Raw genomic sequence first — 18,979 nt, 5'->3', positions numbered from 1 at the left:
AAGTTATTTCTAACTTCTCGCTATTAAATATTGCTATTGTGAACATCTTTGTATATATCTAAAGATTGTAGATGCTTTTGCACATGTACTACCGTTGACCCTTGAACAATGCAAGAGTTAGGGGTCCTTACACCCTACAAAGTAAAAAATCTGTGTGTAACTTTTGATTCCCCCAAAACTTAACTACTAATAGCCTACTATTGACCAGAAGCCTTATCAATAACATTGAATGTATTGTTGACTAACATATATTTTGTATGTTATATGTATTATGTACTATATTTTTGCAATAAAGTAAGCTAGAAAAAAGAAAATATTAAGAAAATCATAAGGAAGAGAAAATACATTAACAGTACTGCACTGTGTTTATCAAAAATCTGTGGATAAGTAGACCTGCACAGTTGAAACCCATGTTATTTAAGGCTCAATTATATTTCTAGGCTAGATAACTTAGAGTTAGAATTATTTTGTTAAAGATAATAAACATTTCACATTTCACATTAACATTTCACATTAAAGATAATACATTTTCACAGTATCACATTGGATACTGTCAAATTGCCGTTCAATTGGTTATATCAGTAGGCTCTCACCAGTCGAGAGAATTCATTTGCCTCACCAACAAATAATGTTATTTCTTTTCATTTTTGTCAATCCTGTGGCCATAAAATATCTCTTGTTTTAAATTTGCATTCCTTCATATTAGTGAAGCTGAGCATTTTTCATATGATTATAAGCCATTTCTATTTCTTATGTGAATTGCCCGTTTTTATTGCCTTTCTTACCGATTTGCAGGAGCTCTTTAAGTGTTATGGATCTTTTGTCTTTTATATATGTGGCAGGTATTGTCTTCCAGAATGTTAATTCTAGAACACGTTTTAAATTTTGATACAGTTAAATCTTTTATTCTTTTCCTTGATGGTTGCTGGGTTTCGAATCTTGCTTAGAAATGCCTTCCCCACCCCAAGATTATGTAGATTTCTACCTAAAGCTTGTATAGATGCTCTTGTTTGTTTGTATATTTTCTGTATACCTCTTTCATCTATCTGGAATTAATACATGCAAGTGATGTGAGGTAGAGCACTATCATTTTAGATTCAGTAACAAAAATAAATATTTTAGTACAGAATATGTTCAGGTAATTAATTTTGGAAGGATAATAGAGACAACTTTTTTTCAGCATTAACTTCCTAGAAGTAAACATTTTTGTAGTTCCTTTTGTATGTTCCAATTTGTGAGGGGACTACACATTGTGAAGTTCACTGTAGGGCAAAGTTGCTGCTTCCTAGCATTCTGTCTTTTAAAATAAGGCCATTACATTTTCCATCTAATAAAGAAAATTATTAGAAACATAGATTTGCATTTCCCAATTTTTTCAATGTATGACAGACCAAGCAAATACATGTCTGATAACAGTCAGTCCCTGTAGGTGTTCTAGTTCATAGTTAGATCTTTTAAAGAGTACATTGTTACTACAGTAATGAAAATACAGAGAAGGAAGACAGAACAAGAAAATAGCAAGAGGAGATAGGAAACGGAAAAAAAAAAAAGACAAAGAAATCATTGAGAGAACAAAAAAAGGGAAAAAGAAGAATAAGAGAAATGTCAGCCTTTTTCTTGTGAGGGGAGAGTTTAATGTTGTCCCAGGCAATCTTTTCAAAAATATCACATTTAAAAAAAAAAAAAAAAAAGCTCTATACATAGTAGCAGTGATGTGGTTTTGTTGTTTTGTTTATTTGGTTTTTGTCTTTTGTTCTGGGGATGAGATGGACTTCTGCTATCCTAAGTGGGTACCGTCTTTCATGCTCTTTTTTATTTTTTATTGTTTTAATCTTTTTTTTTTCAACATCAGTGTACTCTTTAATCCCCACCCCCTGAGCGAAATAAGTCAGTCAGAGGAAGACAAATACCATATGATCTCACTCATGTGGAATTTAAGAAACAAATGAGCAAAGAGAGAAAAAGAGACAAATCAAAAAACAGACTCTCAATTACAGAGAAGAAACTGATGGTTAGGAGAGGGGAGGTGTTATCCTTTTTAACAGGCTGTTAGATGTACACTGTTAAATGAGTTTGGGAATCATGTTTATTTATTATTTCGTTTAGGCAACTGAGAATTTTGAACCGACAACTTAGAGAACAAGAAAAAACTCAAAAGGCGCCTGGTTCTCTGGAATGCAACCTTGAATGTAGGTAAAAGAACTTTAAGAACTGATGATAAATTCTTTGTGGTTCTGGAAATACTGATAAAGAATTGAGCTTTCTTAATTATTTTGTCATAAGAGGACTTTCTTTTAATCTACATTTGAAAAAATAGGAATAATACCCTTATTAAAAATTAAAATAGCACAGAAACAAAAATAAAAGATCTGTGCTATTATGTCCCAATAATACACCCCTATTTCTTTTTTAAAAGGCTGTACTTCCTTTCACATGTCTTCTGTTCATATAGAATTAATGTGTTTCATAAATACTGAGTTCCTGCTGTATGCCAGGCACTAATAGAACTATATATGTATTTTATTTTTTCTTTTTTAAAAATGAGATTACACTCGTTATGCTCTTCTGTAGCTTGCATTTATTCACTTAACATGTAGGGAGCATTTTTCTTTTTTTTCCTTTCTTGTTCAGGTTTTTATTTAAATTCCAGTTTGTTAGTGTACAGTATATTGTTAGTTTCAGATATAGAATTTAGTGATTCATCACTTACATACAATACCCAGTGCCCTCCTGAATACCCATCACCAATTTAACCCATTCTCCCACCTGCCTCTCCTCCAGTAACCCTTAGTTTGTTCTCTATTGTTAAGAGTCTGTTTCCTGGTTTGCCTCCCTTTTTTTCCTATGTTCATCTGTTTTGTTTATTAAATTCCACATATGAGTGAAATCATATGGTATTTTCTTTCTCTGACTGATTTACTTTGTTTATCATTGATACTCTCTGGCTCCATCCACGTCATTGCAAATGCAAGACTTTATTCTTTTTTATGGCTGAGTAATATTCCATTGTGTATACATACACACACACCGCATCTTCTTTATCCATTCATCAGTAGATGGCCATTTGTGCTTTTTCCATAATTTGGCTGTTGTTGATAAGGCTGCTGTAAACAACAGAGTGCATGTATCTCTTTGAATCGGTATTTTTGTATCTTTTGGGTTAATACATAGTAGTGCAGTTGCTGGATCATAGGATAGTTTTATTTTATTTATTTATATTTTTTTTAATGTTTATTTTTATTTTTGAGAGAAAGACAGAGTGCAAGTGGGGGAAGGGCAAAGAAAGAGGGAGACACAGAATCGGAAGCAGGCTCCAGGCTCCGAACTGTCAGCACAGAGCCTGATGCGGGGTTCAAACCCATGAACCGTGAGATCATGACCTGAGCCGAAGTGGGTGCTTAACGAACTGAGCCACCCATCCACTCCTGGTTTTATTTTTAACTCGTTGAAGAACCTCCATACTGTTTTCCAGATAGGCTGCACCTGTTTGCATTCCCACCAACAGTGTAAGAGTGTTCCCCTTTCTCTGCAACCTCACCAACACCTGTTTCCTGTGTGGTTCATTTTAGCCATTCTGACAGGTGTGAGGTGATACCTCATTGGGTGTTTTAAATTTATTTTGAGAGAGAGAAAGAGAGTGTGCATGTGTGAGCAGGGGAGGGGCAGAGAAAGAGGGAGAGAGAGAGAATCCCAAACAGACTCTGCACTCTCAGCATGGGGCCCCATGTGGGGCTCGAACTCACAAAACATTGAGAGAACAACCTGAGCTGAAATCAAGAGTCAGAAGCTTAACTGACCAGGCACCCCTCTCATTATAGTTTTGATTTGTATTTTCCTCATGATGAGTGATGTTGAGCATCTTTTCTGTTAGCCATCTGTATGTCATCCTTGGAAAAATGTCTACTCATTTCTTCTGCCCATTTTTTAAGTGGATTATTTGTTTTTTGGGTGTTCAATTTTGTGAGTTCTTTATGTATTTTGGATACTAATCCTTTAACCAATATGTCATTTGCAGATATCTTCTCCCACTGTGTAAGTTGCTTTTTAGTTTTGTTGATTGTTCCTTCACTGTACAGAAGCTTTTTATTTTGAAGTAGTGCCAATGGTTTATTTTTGCTTTTGTTTCACTTGCCTCAGAAGACATATATAGTAAGAAGTTGCCATGGCTGATGTTAAAGAGGTTACTGCCTATGTTCTCCTCTAGGATTTTGATGGTTTCCTGTCTCACATTTAGGCCTTTCATCCATTTTGAATTTATTTTTGTGTATGATGTAAGAAAGCAGTCCAGTTCCATTCTTTTGCATGTTGCTGTCCAGTTTTGCCAACACCATTTGTTGAAGAGACTTTTTTTCATTGGATATTCTTTCCTGCTTTGTTGAAGATTAGTTGACCATACAGTTGTGGGTTTATTCCTGGGTTTTTTATTCTGTTCCATCGATCTTTGTGTTGTTTTTCTGCCAGTATCATACTGTTTTGATCACTACAGCTTTGTAATATAACTTGAAGTCTGAAGTTGTGATGCCTCCTCTTTGCTTTGCTTTGCTTTGCTTGGGCTATTCGGGGTCTTTTGTGGTTCCATACAAATTTTAGGATTTTTTGTTCTAGCTCTGTGAAAAATGCTGGTGGTATTTTGATAGGCATTGCATTAAATGTGTAGATTGCTTTGGGTAGTATAGACATTTTAACAATATTTATTCTTCCAATCCATGAACATGGAATGTTTTTCCATTGCTTTGTGTTGTCTTGAATTTCCTTCGTTAGTGTTTTATAGTTTTCAGAATACAAATCTTTAACCTCTTTGGTTAGGTTTATTCCTAGGTATCTTATGGTTTTTGGTGCAATTATAAATGGGATCGAGTCCTTGATTTCTCTTTTGGCTGTTTCATTGTTGGTGTATAGAAGTACAACAGATTACTGTACATTGATTTTGTATCCTGAGACTTTACTGAATTCATGTATCAGTTCTAGCAATTTTTTTGGTGGTCTTTTGGGTTTTCTACATAGAGTATCATGTCATCTACAAATAGTGAGAGTTTGACTTCTTCCTTGCTGATTTGGATGCCTTTATTTTTTTGTGTTGTCTGATTGCTGAGGCTAGGACTTCTAGTATTATGTTAAATAATAGGGTGAGAGTGGACTTGTTCCTGTCTTGTTTCTGACTATATACAGGAAAAGCTTGCAGTTTTTCCCCATTGAGGATGATATCAGCTGTGGGTTTTTTTGTATATGGCCTTTATTATGTTGAGGTATGTTCCCTCCATCTATACTTTGTTGAGGGTTTTTATTATGAATGGATATTGTACTTTGTCTAATGCTTTCTCTGCATCTATTGAGAGGATCATATGGTTCTTATCCTTTCTCTTCTTAATGTGATGTATCACATTGGTTGATTTGCAAATATTGAGCCATTATTGCATCCCAGGAATAAATCCCACTTGATGATGGTGAATGATTCTTTTAATGTACTGTTGGATTTGATTTGCTAGCAATGTGTTGAGAATTTTTGCAGCCATCTTCATCAGGGATACTGGCCTGTAGTTCTTTGTTTTAGTGGAGTCTTTGTCTGGTTTTGGAATCAGAGTAATGCTGGCCCCATAGAATGAGTTTGGAAGTTTTCTTTCCTTTTCTATTTTTTAGAATAGTTTAAGAAGAATAGGTATTAACTCTTTTTATAAATTTAAATTTATATTTATAGTTATATTATATATATTTATATTATAACTATTAAATTTATAACTTTAAATGTTTGCTAGAATTTGCCTATGAAGCCATCTTGCCCTGGACTTTTGCTTTTTGGGAGATTTTTGATTACTGATCCAGTTTCTTTGCTGTATTGGTTTGTTCTAGTTTTCTATTTCTTCCTGTTTCAGTTTTGGTAGTTTATATGTTTCCAGGAACTTATCATTTCTTCCAGATTGTCTAATTTGTTGGCATATAGTTTTTCATAATATTCTTTTATAATTATTTGTATTTCTGTGATACTGGTTGTTATTTCTCTTCTCTCATTTATGATTTTGTTTATTTGGGTCCTTTCTCTTTTGTTTTGATAAGTCTGGCTAGGGATTTATCAAGTTTATTAATTTTTTCAAAGAACCAGCTCCTGGTTTCATTGATTTGTTCTGGTTTTGGGTTTTTTTTTTCTCAGTTTCTTTATCACTTACTTCTACTCTATTCTTTATTATTTCCCTTCTTTTGCTGGCTTTAGGATTTGTTGTTGTTGTTGTTGTTGTTGTTGTTTTTAGCTCCTTTAGGTGTAAGGTTAGGTTGTTTATTTGAGAATTTTCTTGCTTCTTGAGGTAGGCCTGTATTGCTATATACTTCCCTCTTATGACCACTTTTGCTGCATCCCAAAGGTTTTAGACCATCATGTTTTCATTTTCATTTGTTTCCATGTATTTTTTTATTTCTTCTTTAATTTCCTGCTTGACCCATTCATTCTTTAGTAGCATGTTGTTTAACCTCCTTATATTTGTGGTCTTCCCAAATTTTTTCTTGTGGTTGACTTCAAGTTTCATAGCATTGTGGTCAGAAAATATGCATGGTATGATCTCAATCTTTTTGTACTTGTTGAAGCCTGATTTGTGACCTAGTATGTGATCTATTCTGGAGACTATCCCATGTGCACTCAAAAAGAATGTGTATTCTGCTGCTTTAGGATGAAATATTCTGAATATATCTGTTAAATCAGTCTGGTCTGGTGTCTTTCAAAGCCATTGTTTCCTTGTTGATTTTCTTCTTAGATTATCTGTTCATTGGTGTAAGTGGGGTGTTAAAGTCCCTTACTATTATTGTATTACTATCAATGAGTTCCTTTATGTTTGTTATTAATTGTTTTATATGTTTGGGTTCTCTCAATTTGGGGGCATAAATATTTATAATTGTTAGATCTTGTTGGATAGTCCCCTTTATCATGATATAGTGCCCTTCTTCATCTCTTGTTACAGTCTTTGTTTTAAAATCTAGTTGGTCTGGTAGAAGTATTGCTACTCCAAACTGGTGCAGCCACTCTGGAAAACAGTGTGGAGTTTCCTCAGAAAATTAAAAATAGACCTACCCTATGACCCAGCAATAGCACTGCTAGGAATTTACCCAAGGGTTACAGGAGTACTGATGCATAGGGGCACTTGTACCCCAATGTTTATAGCAGCACTCTCAACAATAGCCAAATTATGGAAAGAGCCTAAATGTCCATCAACTGATGAATGGATAAAGAAATTGTGGTTTATATACACAATGGAGTACTACATGGCAATGAGAAAGAACGAAATATGGCCCTTTGTAGCAACTTGGATGGAACTGGAGAGTGTGATGCTAAGTGAAATAAGCCATACAGAGAAAGACAGATACCATATGTTTTCACTCTTATGTGGATCCTGAGAAACTTAACAGAAACCCATGGGGGAGGGGAAGGGAAAAAAAAAAAAAAAAAAAGAGGTTAGAGTGGGAGAGAGCCAAAGCATAAGAGACTGTTAAAAACTGAGAACAAACTGAGGGTTGATGGGGGGTGGGAGGGAGGAGAGGGTGGGTGATGGGTATTGAGGAGGGCACCTTTTGGGATGAGCACTGGGTGTTGTATGGAAACCAATTTGACAATAAACTTCGTATATTGAAAAAAAAAAAAAAGAAATACTGCTACTCCAGCTTATTTTAATGTCCATTTGCATGATAGATCTTTCTCCATCCCCTAACTTTCAATCTGCAGGTGTCTTTAGGTCTAAAATGAGTCTCTTGTAGGCAGCATATAGATGTGTCTTTTTTTTTTTTAGTCCATTCTGACACTCTATGTCTTGATTAGAACATTTAGTCTATTTACATTCAGAGTAATTTTTGATAGATATGTATTTAGTGCCATTTTATTACTTGTTTTATCTTTGTTTCTAGAGATTTTTCTGGTCCTTTCTAGTCTTTGTCACTTTTGATCTGTCCTTCCCACTCAAAGAAGCCCCTTCAATATTTTTGCAGGACTGGTTTAGTGTTCATGAACTCCTTTAGTTTTTGTTCGTCTGGGAAACTCATTCTATTCTGAATGACAACCTTGCTGGATAGAGTATTCTTGGCTGCAGATTTTTCCCATTCAGCATGTAGAATATATCATGCCACTCCCTTCTGGCTTGCCAAGGGAGTGATCTGTGGAGAGATCTACAGCTAACCTTATGGGTCTTCCCTTGTAAGTTAGGGACTTTTTTGTCTTACTGGTTTTAGATTTTTTTCTTTATCACTATTTTTGCAAATTTAAATATAATATGTCTTGGTGTTGGCCTGCTTTTATTGATTTTGATAGCAGTTCTCTCTAACTCCTGGATTTGGATGTCTGTTCCCTTCCTCAGATTAGGGAAGTTTTCAGCTATTATTTCCTCAAATAAACTTTCTTTCCCCTTTTCTCTCTCTTTTTCTTCTGGGACTCCTACGATGCAAATGTTACTACATTTAATGGAGTCACTGAGTTCCCCAAGTCTACTCTCATGATTCATCATTCTTCGTTCTTTTGTTCAGCTTCATTGTTTTCCATAATTCTTTTTTTTTTTTAAGTTTTTATTTATTTATTTTGAGGGAGAACGTGGGTGTGCAAGCAGGAGAGGGGCAGAGAAAGGAAGAGACAGAATCTCAAGCTGACAGCATGGAGCCTGATGTGGGGCTCAAACTCACGAACCATGAGATCGTGACCTGAGCCCAGATCAAGAGTCGGATGCTTAACTGACTGAGCCACCCAGGCAGCCCAATTATTTTCCATAATTCTTTCTTCTGTATCACTTATTCATCCTTCCATCCTTGTGGTCATTACATCCAGGTTGTTTCGAATCTCAGTTATTGCATTTTTCATATCTGTCTGATTGGTTTTTAACTCTTATTTCTGTAGTAAGGGTTTCCCTGATATCTTCCATGCTATTCTCAAGCCCAGGGAGTATCCTTATGACTGTTATTTTAAAATCTCCATCAGTCTTATTACTTATATCTGTTTCAATTAGATTTCTAGCCATGACCATTTCTTGTTATTTCTTTTGGGATGAATTCCTCTATCTTGGCATTTTGTCTAGGTCTCTGTCTTCTTCTGTGTGTTAGAAAAGCCTGTTGTGTTTCCTGCTCCTGAGAGTAATGACTTTATGAAGAGTCATTAGTATGTAGGGCCTGGTGCTTCAGGGAGTGTCTCTGATGTGTGCTACATGCACTCCACTAACGTGTTTTGGCTCCTCTGTCCCTTAGGTCAGTCCTCTGCAGAGGTTCTCCTTACCTGCAGTGGGCAGTGCTTGGACCTTGGCTAGAGTGTGGTCAGTTTTATCTAGGTGTCTGGCCTCCTTCTTAAATGAGACTTGATTCTACTTCCACTAGAACTGATGCTTTGCAGAACTCTATGGTCAGTAGACCTGATGTGTGCAGGGGTTTGTGCTGGTGTTCTTGGGGAAGGGCCTACTGCACTGGTTCTTAAACTTGCCTGAGAAAAGCAGTACAAACAGCACAGGAAGACAGGTCTTCGTGTAAGCAGATTAAGCAGCCAGTGTTGGTGCTGTGCTTTTTTTTTTTTTTTTTTTTTTTTAAGTTGGTTTATGCCTATGGGTAGAGGAAGGAAGTGGCTCCAGCCAGCTCCTTTGTCCTGGAGAGGGTGCTTGGTGCTTGGTGCTCTCAGAGAAGCACTCCCAGAAGAATGAGTGATTTCCCCTTGTACCTCTCAGGTGTTTTTCAGGTCACTGTTTTCACACTGCTTGTCTGTAGTTTGCTTGACTGTCTGGGGCAGCACAGTGCACTTTGGTCTCTATCCCAGCCAAACCTGCTGACTTTTAAAATTCCAAACTTCAAGGAAGTGCTGTGGAGGGGGGCCTGCACTGGTCTTCAGGGTGAGAGTCTTGCCTCACTGGGGGTGCAGATTTGACTGAGAAGGGCAGTTGTGCCGGAGCTCAGGGGCATGGGATTTGGAACAGGCTAAACAGCCGGTATCAAGGTTAGCTTCCCTCAGCAGGTGTCTGTACCTGTGCTGAGGGCAAGGGAGAGAAATGGCACCCACCAGCTCTTTTGTCCCGGGAGAAGCAACGTCACCTCTCACAGATGTGCTCCAAGAAGTAGGAACCGTCTCTCCTAATGCGCCTTAGGCGATCCTCAGATCATGCCATTTGCCCCAGGGTTGCTTGCCTGCCTTCTTTCCAGGAGTAGGGCAGCTCCCTCAGGTCTCTCTTCCCAGCCAAGCTGGTAGACCTCTAAAACTCCAGTCTTTGTGCCCCACTGATTGCAAAAACTCATGAAAATCAGCCCGTCTCGTTTTCCCAGCCAATGGCTTTGTGAAAGTGTTCTCCTTGTATGTAAGGGCTCCTTTGCCTCCATAGCACTCGTGATCTGTTTCTCCCCCAAACCATGTCTCTGCACTTCTTACCTTCCTCCATGTGGCCTCTTTTCTCCCTCCAGTTGTACAGTTTGTTCTGTCAGTCCTCAGGTCAATTTCTTGTGTGTTCAGAATGATTTGATAGTTACTCAGCTATGTTCGAGGGATAAGGCAGGCCTGGGGTCCTCCTGCTATCCTGCCATCTTAGCTCCCCCTTCCAGTAAAACCTGTAGTGCGCATTTTTCTGTATCAAAATACATAGATTCTGTTTAAGAACTATTTGAATATTCTGCTTATGTTGCTTCTAGCATTATGCATTTGAAGTCCTCTGATGATAGCTATCTAGGTATTTTCCCAGTGCAAACAGTGGTACAGTGAAAATCTTGTACGTGTGTCTTTGTGCACATGTGTGAGCATTTTGTAGATAATAGCTATAGAATTAATGAGTCAGTCAAATTTTGACAGATATTGCCAAATTGTGCTTATGGATCCTAAAGCTTAAAATATTAGGAAAAAGAAAAAAACTACTATTAACAAGGAAAAGATTAGAACAATTTGTTTCTTTGTTTTTTTATTCTTGGGATCTTTTCCTAAGCTTGACAAAACTCAGATGACACAAAGGAAAAGACTGATAAGATTTGTTCTCAGAATTTTTTGTCATTTTCTGCATGGCAAAATTGTAAACACATTCAAAGTGCATTAATAAAATGGAGGCAATTTTTTCATAATACATGATATAACAAAGGCTTAATTTTCTTAATATATAAATAGCTCTTACAAAGCAATAAGAAAAATACGAGTACCCAACAGAACACACACTTCATAAAAGTGTTAATTTTACCAGAGTAATCTTGGAAAAAGTCACTCTGATTCCACTATGAATAAACAGTGGGGGTGGAGATATGTGGGAGAGAGGGGCAAAGAGGGAAATGAGGAGATTGGTAGTTGCCATTCTAAATAGCTTATATCTTTTTAGTCTCTGACCATTTGCCTTATTGTTTTCTTGAAAGCATTTATCGCTATTTATGATTACTTGTTTGTTATCAGCTCTTTGAGAGCACCAGCTATGTCTCTGCTATTCACTACTGTATGTCCAAGTTCTAATTCCGTGCCTCACACCTAGTAAGTCTTCACTCAAGGCTGTATTTATTAAATGAATGGTGCTGTATACTTTTACAGACATTAAAAAGAATGTGATAGATCTATATGCTAATTACATATTAATCTTATGGGAGAAAAAGTGTTATTCATCTCTGTTTAAATATATATGTTATATGCACAAGTGTTTTTCCAGAAAGATACCAAAGTTAATTGTGGTTGCCTTTGGGAGGAGAGTGGAGGTGGGGTGGGGAGGGAGATTCTTCACTGAGAATAATTTGGTAATTGGTATTTTGTCGTGTTTGAATTCTTTTTACTTTGTGCATGTATTATTCTTTCATTAACAAAGTTAAAAAAAAAAATCTTAATGCCCAAAATATCAGTTGGAGAAGAAAGGTATGATCTCTGCATCAAATTTTAGAAATATATTTAATATTTATGTGGAACTGCTCAAACATATAATGGTTAAACAAATCAATAAGTTCCAGATCTTTTCCTTTTTGTACACAGATCTTTTTCAGGTTTGTGCTTTTTAAATTAGGGAAACAATGATTTGATCTGTTTTGTCTTGCAGTGTTTTCTCTTCAGTCATTGAACAAGTCCCTGCAAAACCAATTACAGGAGTCACTGAAGAGCCAGGAATTACTACAGAATAAAAATGAAGAACTTTTAAAAGTGATTGAAAATCAGAAAGATGAAAACAAAAAATTTGCTGGTATATTTAAAGAGAAAGAGCAAACTTTACTTGAAAATAAACAGCAATTTGACATTGAGACAACAAGAATAAAAATTGGTATGTATTTGAACTATAGTTGTGGTCACATTTTTTAAAAAGGAAAAGGAAACTGAAATTTTATTGTGGTTTCAGAATTGGAGGAAGCCTTAGTCAATGTGAAAAGCTCCCGGTTTAAGTTAGAAGCTGCTGAAAAGGAAAATCAAATATTGGGAATAACATTACGTCAGCGTGACGCTGAGGTGACCCGACTGAGAGAATTAACAAGGTAATGTTGATTTCATTTGAATAACATGCCTCTTGTCAGATTACTTATGACTTCAAAAATGATTTTAGGTCTGCTCTCTTTCCCCTTTCTCTTTTTTTTTTTTTTTTTTTTTTTTAATTTTTTAACGTTTATTTATTTTTGAGACAGAGAATGAACGGGGGAGGGTCAGAGAGAGGTAAACACAGAATCTGAAACAGGCTCCAGGCTCTGAGCTGTCAGCACAGAGCCCGACGCGGGGCTCGAACTCACGGACCGTGAGATCATGACCTGAGCCGAAGTCGGCCGCTTAACCGACTGAGCCACCCAGGTGCCCCATGTTTTATTTATTTTTGACTGAGAGAGAGAGACAGAGCATGAGCAGGGGAGGGGCAGAGAGAGAGGGAGACACAGAATCTGAAACAGCCTCCAGGCTTTGAGCTGACAGCACAGAGCCTGATGCGGGGCTCGAACTCACAGACCGCAAGATCATGACCTGAGCCAAAGTCGGACACTCAACCGACTGAGCCACCCAGGCGCCCCATATACAGCCTTTTTTAAGAATAAACTTGACTGAAGAGGCGCCTGGGTGGCCCAGTCGGTAAAGCATCCCACCTCAGCTCAGGTCATGATCTCTCAGTTCAGGAGTTCGAGCCCCGCATCGGGCTGTGTGCTGACAGCTTGGAGCCTGGAGCCTGCTTTGGATTCTGTGTCTCCCTCTCTCTCTGCCTGCCCCTCTCTCTCTCTCTCTCAAAAATAAACATTAAAAAAAATTTTTTTTTAACTTGACTACTATTTAATTTTTTTTAATTTTTACATTTATTTATTTTTGAGAGAGCACAAGTGGGGAAGGGGCAGAGAGAGAGGGAGACACAGAATCAGAAGTAGGCTCCAGGCTCCAAGCTGTCAGCACAGAGCCGATATGGGGCTCGAACCCACGAGAACTGTGAGATCATGACCTGAGCCGAAGTCGGACGCTTAACTGACTGAGCTACCCAGGCGCCCTGACTGAATACTATTTAACATAGTGGTCCATTTGTGGAGAAAATTGATAAAAAAGATGTAAGGGCAATTTTCAGAGTAAGTAATAGTTTAATTATTAGAGAAATTAGCATAAATGGAAGCGCAAAGAAATGAAAGGACTTGCCTGCCTTTCACAGCTAGTTGGGGCCCAAGCTGGGACCTGAGCCAAGATGTTTCCCTCTTAAGCCTTGCTTTCTCTTTTGGAAAGGACAGCTTCTCTCTGAGAAAAGAGGATGTGTTTTTGAGAGATTCTTCTAACTTTGTACCTGCTCATTCTTTCAAAATAACACAGTCTGCCTTTTCACTAGGAATGAAAAAGGATTTGTTTGCAAGTAGAGCCTTTTCTTAACACTCACCCTAACATAGAAGCATAGGAAATGAAAAAGGTTATTACTTCTTGTATATTATCTGCTTTTAGAAGACTGTGTCTGAAATATTAGGTGTAAATGTTTTACACTCTTAAGACTCCAAGATTTTTCCTGTCAGTTTTTTCCATTGTCGTCAAGGACGTTTTCTTCTTACTCTGGGCATAAATCCTGTGTCTTGACTACTAGCTCACCTGTTAGATTAGCGGGTCTCTTTAAATGATTATAGAAACATGGTGGGCAAGCTTAAATTAGCACAATGTCTTACAGAGTTTAGTACTACCCCTACATTTTCTGAAGATTCAGTAAGAACTTCAAAATGCCAAGTATACCCATGGATGGTAATTTTTGTTTTGTCAAAACAAAAAGTTGGTAGTTGAGCTTAATTATATCAAAATTCATCCACGTTGGTGATTTACACTATGTTTGATGATACCCTGTGCAATTCAGTTAATTAGGAACGTCTCCAATACTATAGCTGGGCTACTGTGACCACTTTAGTTTTACTTTTGCCAGAGGGTAAAGCGGCACCATCTGACAGCACAGCTAAATCTTCACGTTCAGCTCCCCTCCATCTTCCCTGTAGTCGTACACTGCAGTAAGAAGGATGGATGTTTTTTTGCATGTTTTAAGTAACCTCTTAAAGATTTCAAAAAATTCCTAAATGCCTTTTTCAGAATGTTGGAGAAGGATAGTGGGACTAGAAGATACACATAGGAGTTTTAAACAAACACCCTAAACCATCTCTCTCTCTCCTTTCTGAAACCTTGAATAATTTTGAAATATATCCTTATCACTTTTTCAAAAATTCACTACAACACATTACAAAACCATTAAAATGTGAGGAAATTAATAGATTTTCAGTAAATAAGTAGTAAATATTCTAATAGCTTCTAAGAGCACTCTTAGTGCTGATAGTTATTTAAATTAGTATATTTTTATAAGTAGCTGAGAACCTTGAATTTCTTGTAAAAATGTGTCCATTTTCTAAGCATTAAAAATCAGTGTATTTAAATAGTGTATCCCAGGGGCGCCTGGGTGGCTCAGTCGGTTAAGCGTCCGACTTCAGCTCAGGTCACGATCTCGCGGTCCGTGAGTTCGAGCCCCACGTCGGGCTCTGGGCTGATGGCTCAGAGCCTGGAGCCTGCTTCCGATTCTGTGTCTCCCTCTCTCTCTGCCCCTCCCCTGTTCATGCTCTGTCTCTATCTGTCTCAAAAATAAATAAAACCTTAAAAAAAAAATTAAATAAATAGTGTATCCCATATAATAGAAACAGAAATATATCTACTTTGTAGCTATTCAGGTGCTCGTATTGCTTCCTTTAAATTTTTGACATACTGTCATGTCTTTACTTACAGAGATTTTTCTTTTAGTTTCAGAGATAATGGTGAGTCACATTTTGTTTATAAATCGGATGCTTAATGATTGCTATTAATTTCCAGAGATTCAACTCTTATTAATGTCATTGTCCCTTTCTCCCTTTCTTCATCACTGATTTTGTTCACAGTGAAGATAATACTTTTATTTAAGTCTGGAAAGAAACCTCAACATAAGTATTCCTTTTCTAAAAACAAGTAAAAATGAAAGTTCCAGTATGTAGTCTGATCGAATTAATTAGTGGATCATTTTAGAATTTTTTTAAAGATATGTTCATACAACATATTTTTTCTTTTAATAATAGCTCTTTGGCTTTTTGAAAAGGCATGAGGAAAAGTGGTAAGAACCATAACCATTTGAAGAGCAGTCAGAACTCAAAGTATGTTTAAGATGACAGTGTAATAAGTAAGCCAGGTTAGAAAAAAATTTATTTTTCCTTCTGTAGGAAAAAACCCACTCATTCTATATCCAGAGATATAATCACTGCTGTTTAATATAGATTTCCTCTTAGTATTTTATTTGGCCGTGTGTGACTGTTTTTACAAAAAAATAGTATTGTATCCATGTTATTTATGGACTGCTCTTTTAAATTTAACCTTATATAATGGACCCAACAAATATTCCTTACAACACAACTATAAATAGCTATGGTACAATTAGAGCATAATTTACCTAAATCATTCTACTCTATTTGAAGATAAAGATACTAAATCCACCTATTTTCTATTACAAATTATATCTTTGCAAGTATATCTTGGGTACAGCCTCTTGGTATATATATATATAGGATGAATTCCTAGAAGTGAAAATTAGTGGATCCAAAAATGTGAGATATACAAATATTTAAGTCTTCTGATGGATTGCCAGTTTGCTCTCGGGAAGGGTTATACCAGTGTACGTGTCCCACTGATAGTACCTGCTTCTTCAAGCTTCTCTGACAGTGGGTATTATTCTTATTTTACTATGTTAATTTGATAGGCCTCCTCCAAAATAATCACATTTTCAAAATTTGAATTTCTCTACTTAAAAGTTGAACTTTTAAGATATGCTTACTGGCTACTTTTAATCTTTCAAAATTTCCTGTTAATGTCCTTTGTATCTTTTAAAAAATTGATGTATTTCTTTTTTTATCGATACGTAAGAATATATATATGATTCAATTCAAAAAGTCCAAAAGCTTGATAGAAAATGGCTTTAATAGGTCTGCTAATAAAAGCTGCCATCAAATGAACACCCATATAGCCTGAAGCTGTGCTAATGATAATAAGCACATAACCCTCATATTTTATCTTATTTGATGTTCGTTGTAATTCTGAAGTGGATACCTTCACTTTGCAATTGAGGAACTTGAGATTCAGAAAGGTTGAGTGACTTACCCAAGATCACAGCTAGCGATGATAGTATGTGACCCTGAGTGGTTTTTCGTATGCCACACTTCTGGTACCTAGCTGCTGGTCATACCTAATTATACCAGAATTTATCTCTAACTATCCTTTTTTCCCAGTATTGTTCCAGTGTCCTTTGCATATATCTTTTGAATGGAGAGAAATAGCTTAATTACTAACAGAATTCACACCATTTTACAATGTTGCTCAAAAATAAAGCATTTGATACACTAAGAGAAAAAAATACTGAGCCTCTATTTCTAAATATCATAATATTAGATTTGATACAGACTGAGATCTTTGATTGATTTTATTGTAATGTACTCATTCCAGAGTTCATTCCTTGAATTTTGCTTTTAGTTACTTTTTTTCAATGTTATGAACCAGGGGCTTGCCTCAGATCCTTTCTTTTAAAGAAGCTGTATAAACAAATAAATGAAAGAAACCGGTAAAAAGAATAATTAGTGTACTGAATTCTTCTTAACAGAACTTTACAGAGCAGTATGGCAAAGCTTCTCTCAGATCTTAGTATGGACAGTGCTCGCTGCAAGTCTGGAAATAATCTTACCAAATCACTTTTGAACATTTATGAAAAACAACCCAAGTGTGACCCAATCCCAGCTCACACTTCCATAATGAGCTACCTAAATAAGTTAGAAACAGATCATGCTTTCATAGATTCACAGCCACTTTCTACAGTTAACAATGAGGAGAACATAGAACCAGGTAGACCTTACGAAAATGTTCTGCCCTCCAAAAGCCCTCAGCATGGTAACACAAGGAACAAGGAGGAAGTATCAGCCCCTGGGATCATTCCTACCCTTTCAAAACAGGATTCTGATGAGAGTGAAGTCACAACTTTAATAGACGATGAGTGTAATTTGGATAATACAATTTACATTCCATTTGCTAGAAGCACTTCTAAAAAGAAATCACCATTATCTAAGAGATTATCCCCCCAGCCACAGATCACTGTGGCTTCACCGCAGCTGGTCAGCAACAGTGGACTTGTCTCTGAAAAAGAAACTAAATCATGTGCACCCAGAGTTGGTTCCTCTTCCAAAAAGGAAGCAGAAGATACCCCTGAGAAACTTTCCAGAACACCTGATATGGAAGACAAGCAGCTCCTCAAGAAAATAAAGGAAGCCATCTGCAAGATACCTGCCGCCCCTGAGGAGCCACCAGAACTGGCGGCGTGTCATGGCCCCTCTGCTTGTCAGAGCGGCAGCATTCAAGTGAAAAGTAGTGCTGTCTCCGATGGTAGCTTTTTTAATTCTGACTTGACGTCTGACTGGAGCATCTCCTCTTTCTCAACGTTCACTTCTCGAGATGAACAAGACTTCCGAAATGGCCTTGCAGCGCTGGATGCCAATATCGCTCGACTCCAGAAGTCCTTAAGGACTGGTCTTCTGGAGAAATGAACTCAGAAGAAAAGGGATTGAGTACCTCTTTTTAAGAATAGAACTTGGCTACAATTGAATGTATATTTTAAATTTCTTTAGCGAAATGGATATTAATTATGTATTATAATTAATTGTATGAATAATAAAATTTATTGTTAGAATATATTGACAGTCTGGAGCTGATACAAACAAGTCATCTTAAGAAATTGACATTTGTTAAGAGAAGACGATTACAGGTAATTGGGAAAGTATCACAAGTAATATTTTTAGTACTTAGCAGTTTGAGGTCTTTTCTTACCCAGCTGGGCTAAGGGTCCAGGTCAGGATTCTCTGGTTGTCCTAAAGAATAATGGGAAGGGAGTCTCTGGGTACAATTTATTGTATTCAAATTAGGCTTTCTTTTCTCTTTCAGGATTCCTGTTTGTTTTTTAATGGCATCGTGTTTTTCTGTGGGATGCTCTGTGCTACAGGCTAGTGTTATGTATAAACATTTCTTTTAAGAGAAAAATGCCAATATCTCCACCTCTTAAAAAACATTGATTGGGCCAAGAAAATATAGATAACATCCTCAGTTAGCGTATGGTTTCTTAAAACTTTGGCACTTTTATTTGTTTTATTCTGAATAGGTGTTTAAGACCTTTTAAAAATAAAGTCAGACTGATAAATGCTAATAGATAAGTCATAGCTTGGGAAATTTGTGTTTTTAAATAAATGAGAAATGTTTATTTGGGTTTTTTTGTCCTTATTATATTTGAACATAAAGGAGTTTTTAAATCTTTCACTGGTTATAATCCTGCATTTCTGCACTAATAACTCTTTTTCAGCCCATTAGCTGAGAACATTCTCTATTTGTAAATAATATGAATTAAGTTAGTTTCTGCTTCTCTCTACTAGCAGTTCTTAACTATTCAGTATCACCACCATCTGTGTGAGCAGCACATTTGAGCAATTAGAAGGCTGAGGGTTGTCCTGTCACTAATACTTCCTACAGGTCCACTGCCTGGTACCTTTCTGCAGAGTGCTTGGGCAGGCTTTAGCATTA

General features: G+C 36.7%; 1 protein-coding gene across 3 annotated transcripts in view; it reads left to right on the top strand.

The window, feature by feature from the left end:
- Window positions 1–18,667, top strand: part of CCDC14 (coiled-coil domain containing 14) — a 50,415-nt gene extending 31,748 nt beyond the window's left edge. For all 3 annotated transcript variants that reach the window (XM_060639755.3, XM_078453071.2, XM_060639754.3), the window contains 4 exons: window positions 2,107–2,189; window positions 11,982–12,200; window positions 12,276–12,408; window positions 17,022–18,667. In XM_060639755.3, the coding sequence (XP_060495738.1) occupies window positions 2,107–2,189; window positions 11,982–12,200; window positions 12,276–12,408; window positions 17,022–17,955 (1,369 nt within the window). In that variant the 3' untranslated portion in view covers window positions 17,956–18,667. The remainder of the gene's footprint in view (window positions 1–2,106; window positions 2,190–11,981; window positions 12,201–12,275; window positions 12,409–17,021) is intronic.
- The last annotated feature ends 312 nt before the right edge of the window (window positions 18,668–18,979 follow it).

This window comes from Panthera onca, chromosome C2 (assembly GCF_046562875.1).
Source record: "Panthera onca isolate mPanOnc1 chromosome C2, mPanOnc1 haplotype 2, whole genome shotgun sequence".
NCBI classification, from domain to species: domain Eukaryota; kingdom Metazoa; phylum Chordata; class Mammalia; order Carnivora; family Felidae; genus Panthera; species Panthera onca.
This window is presented reverse-complemented; position numbering and strand designations above follow the sequence as displayed.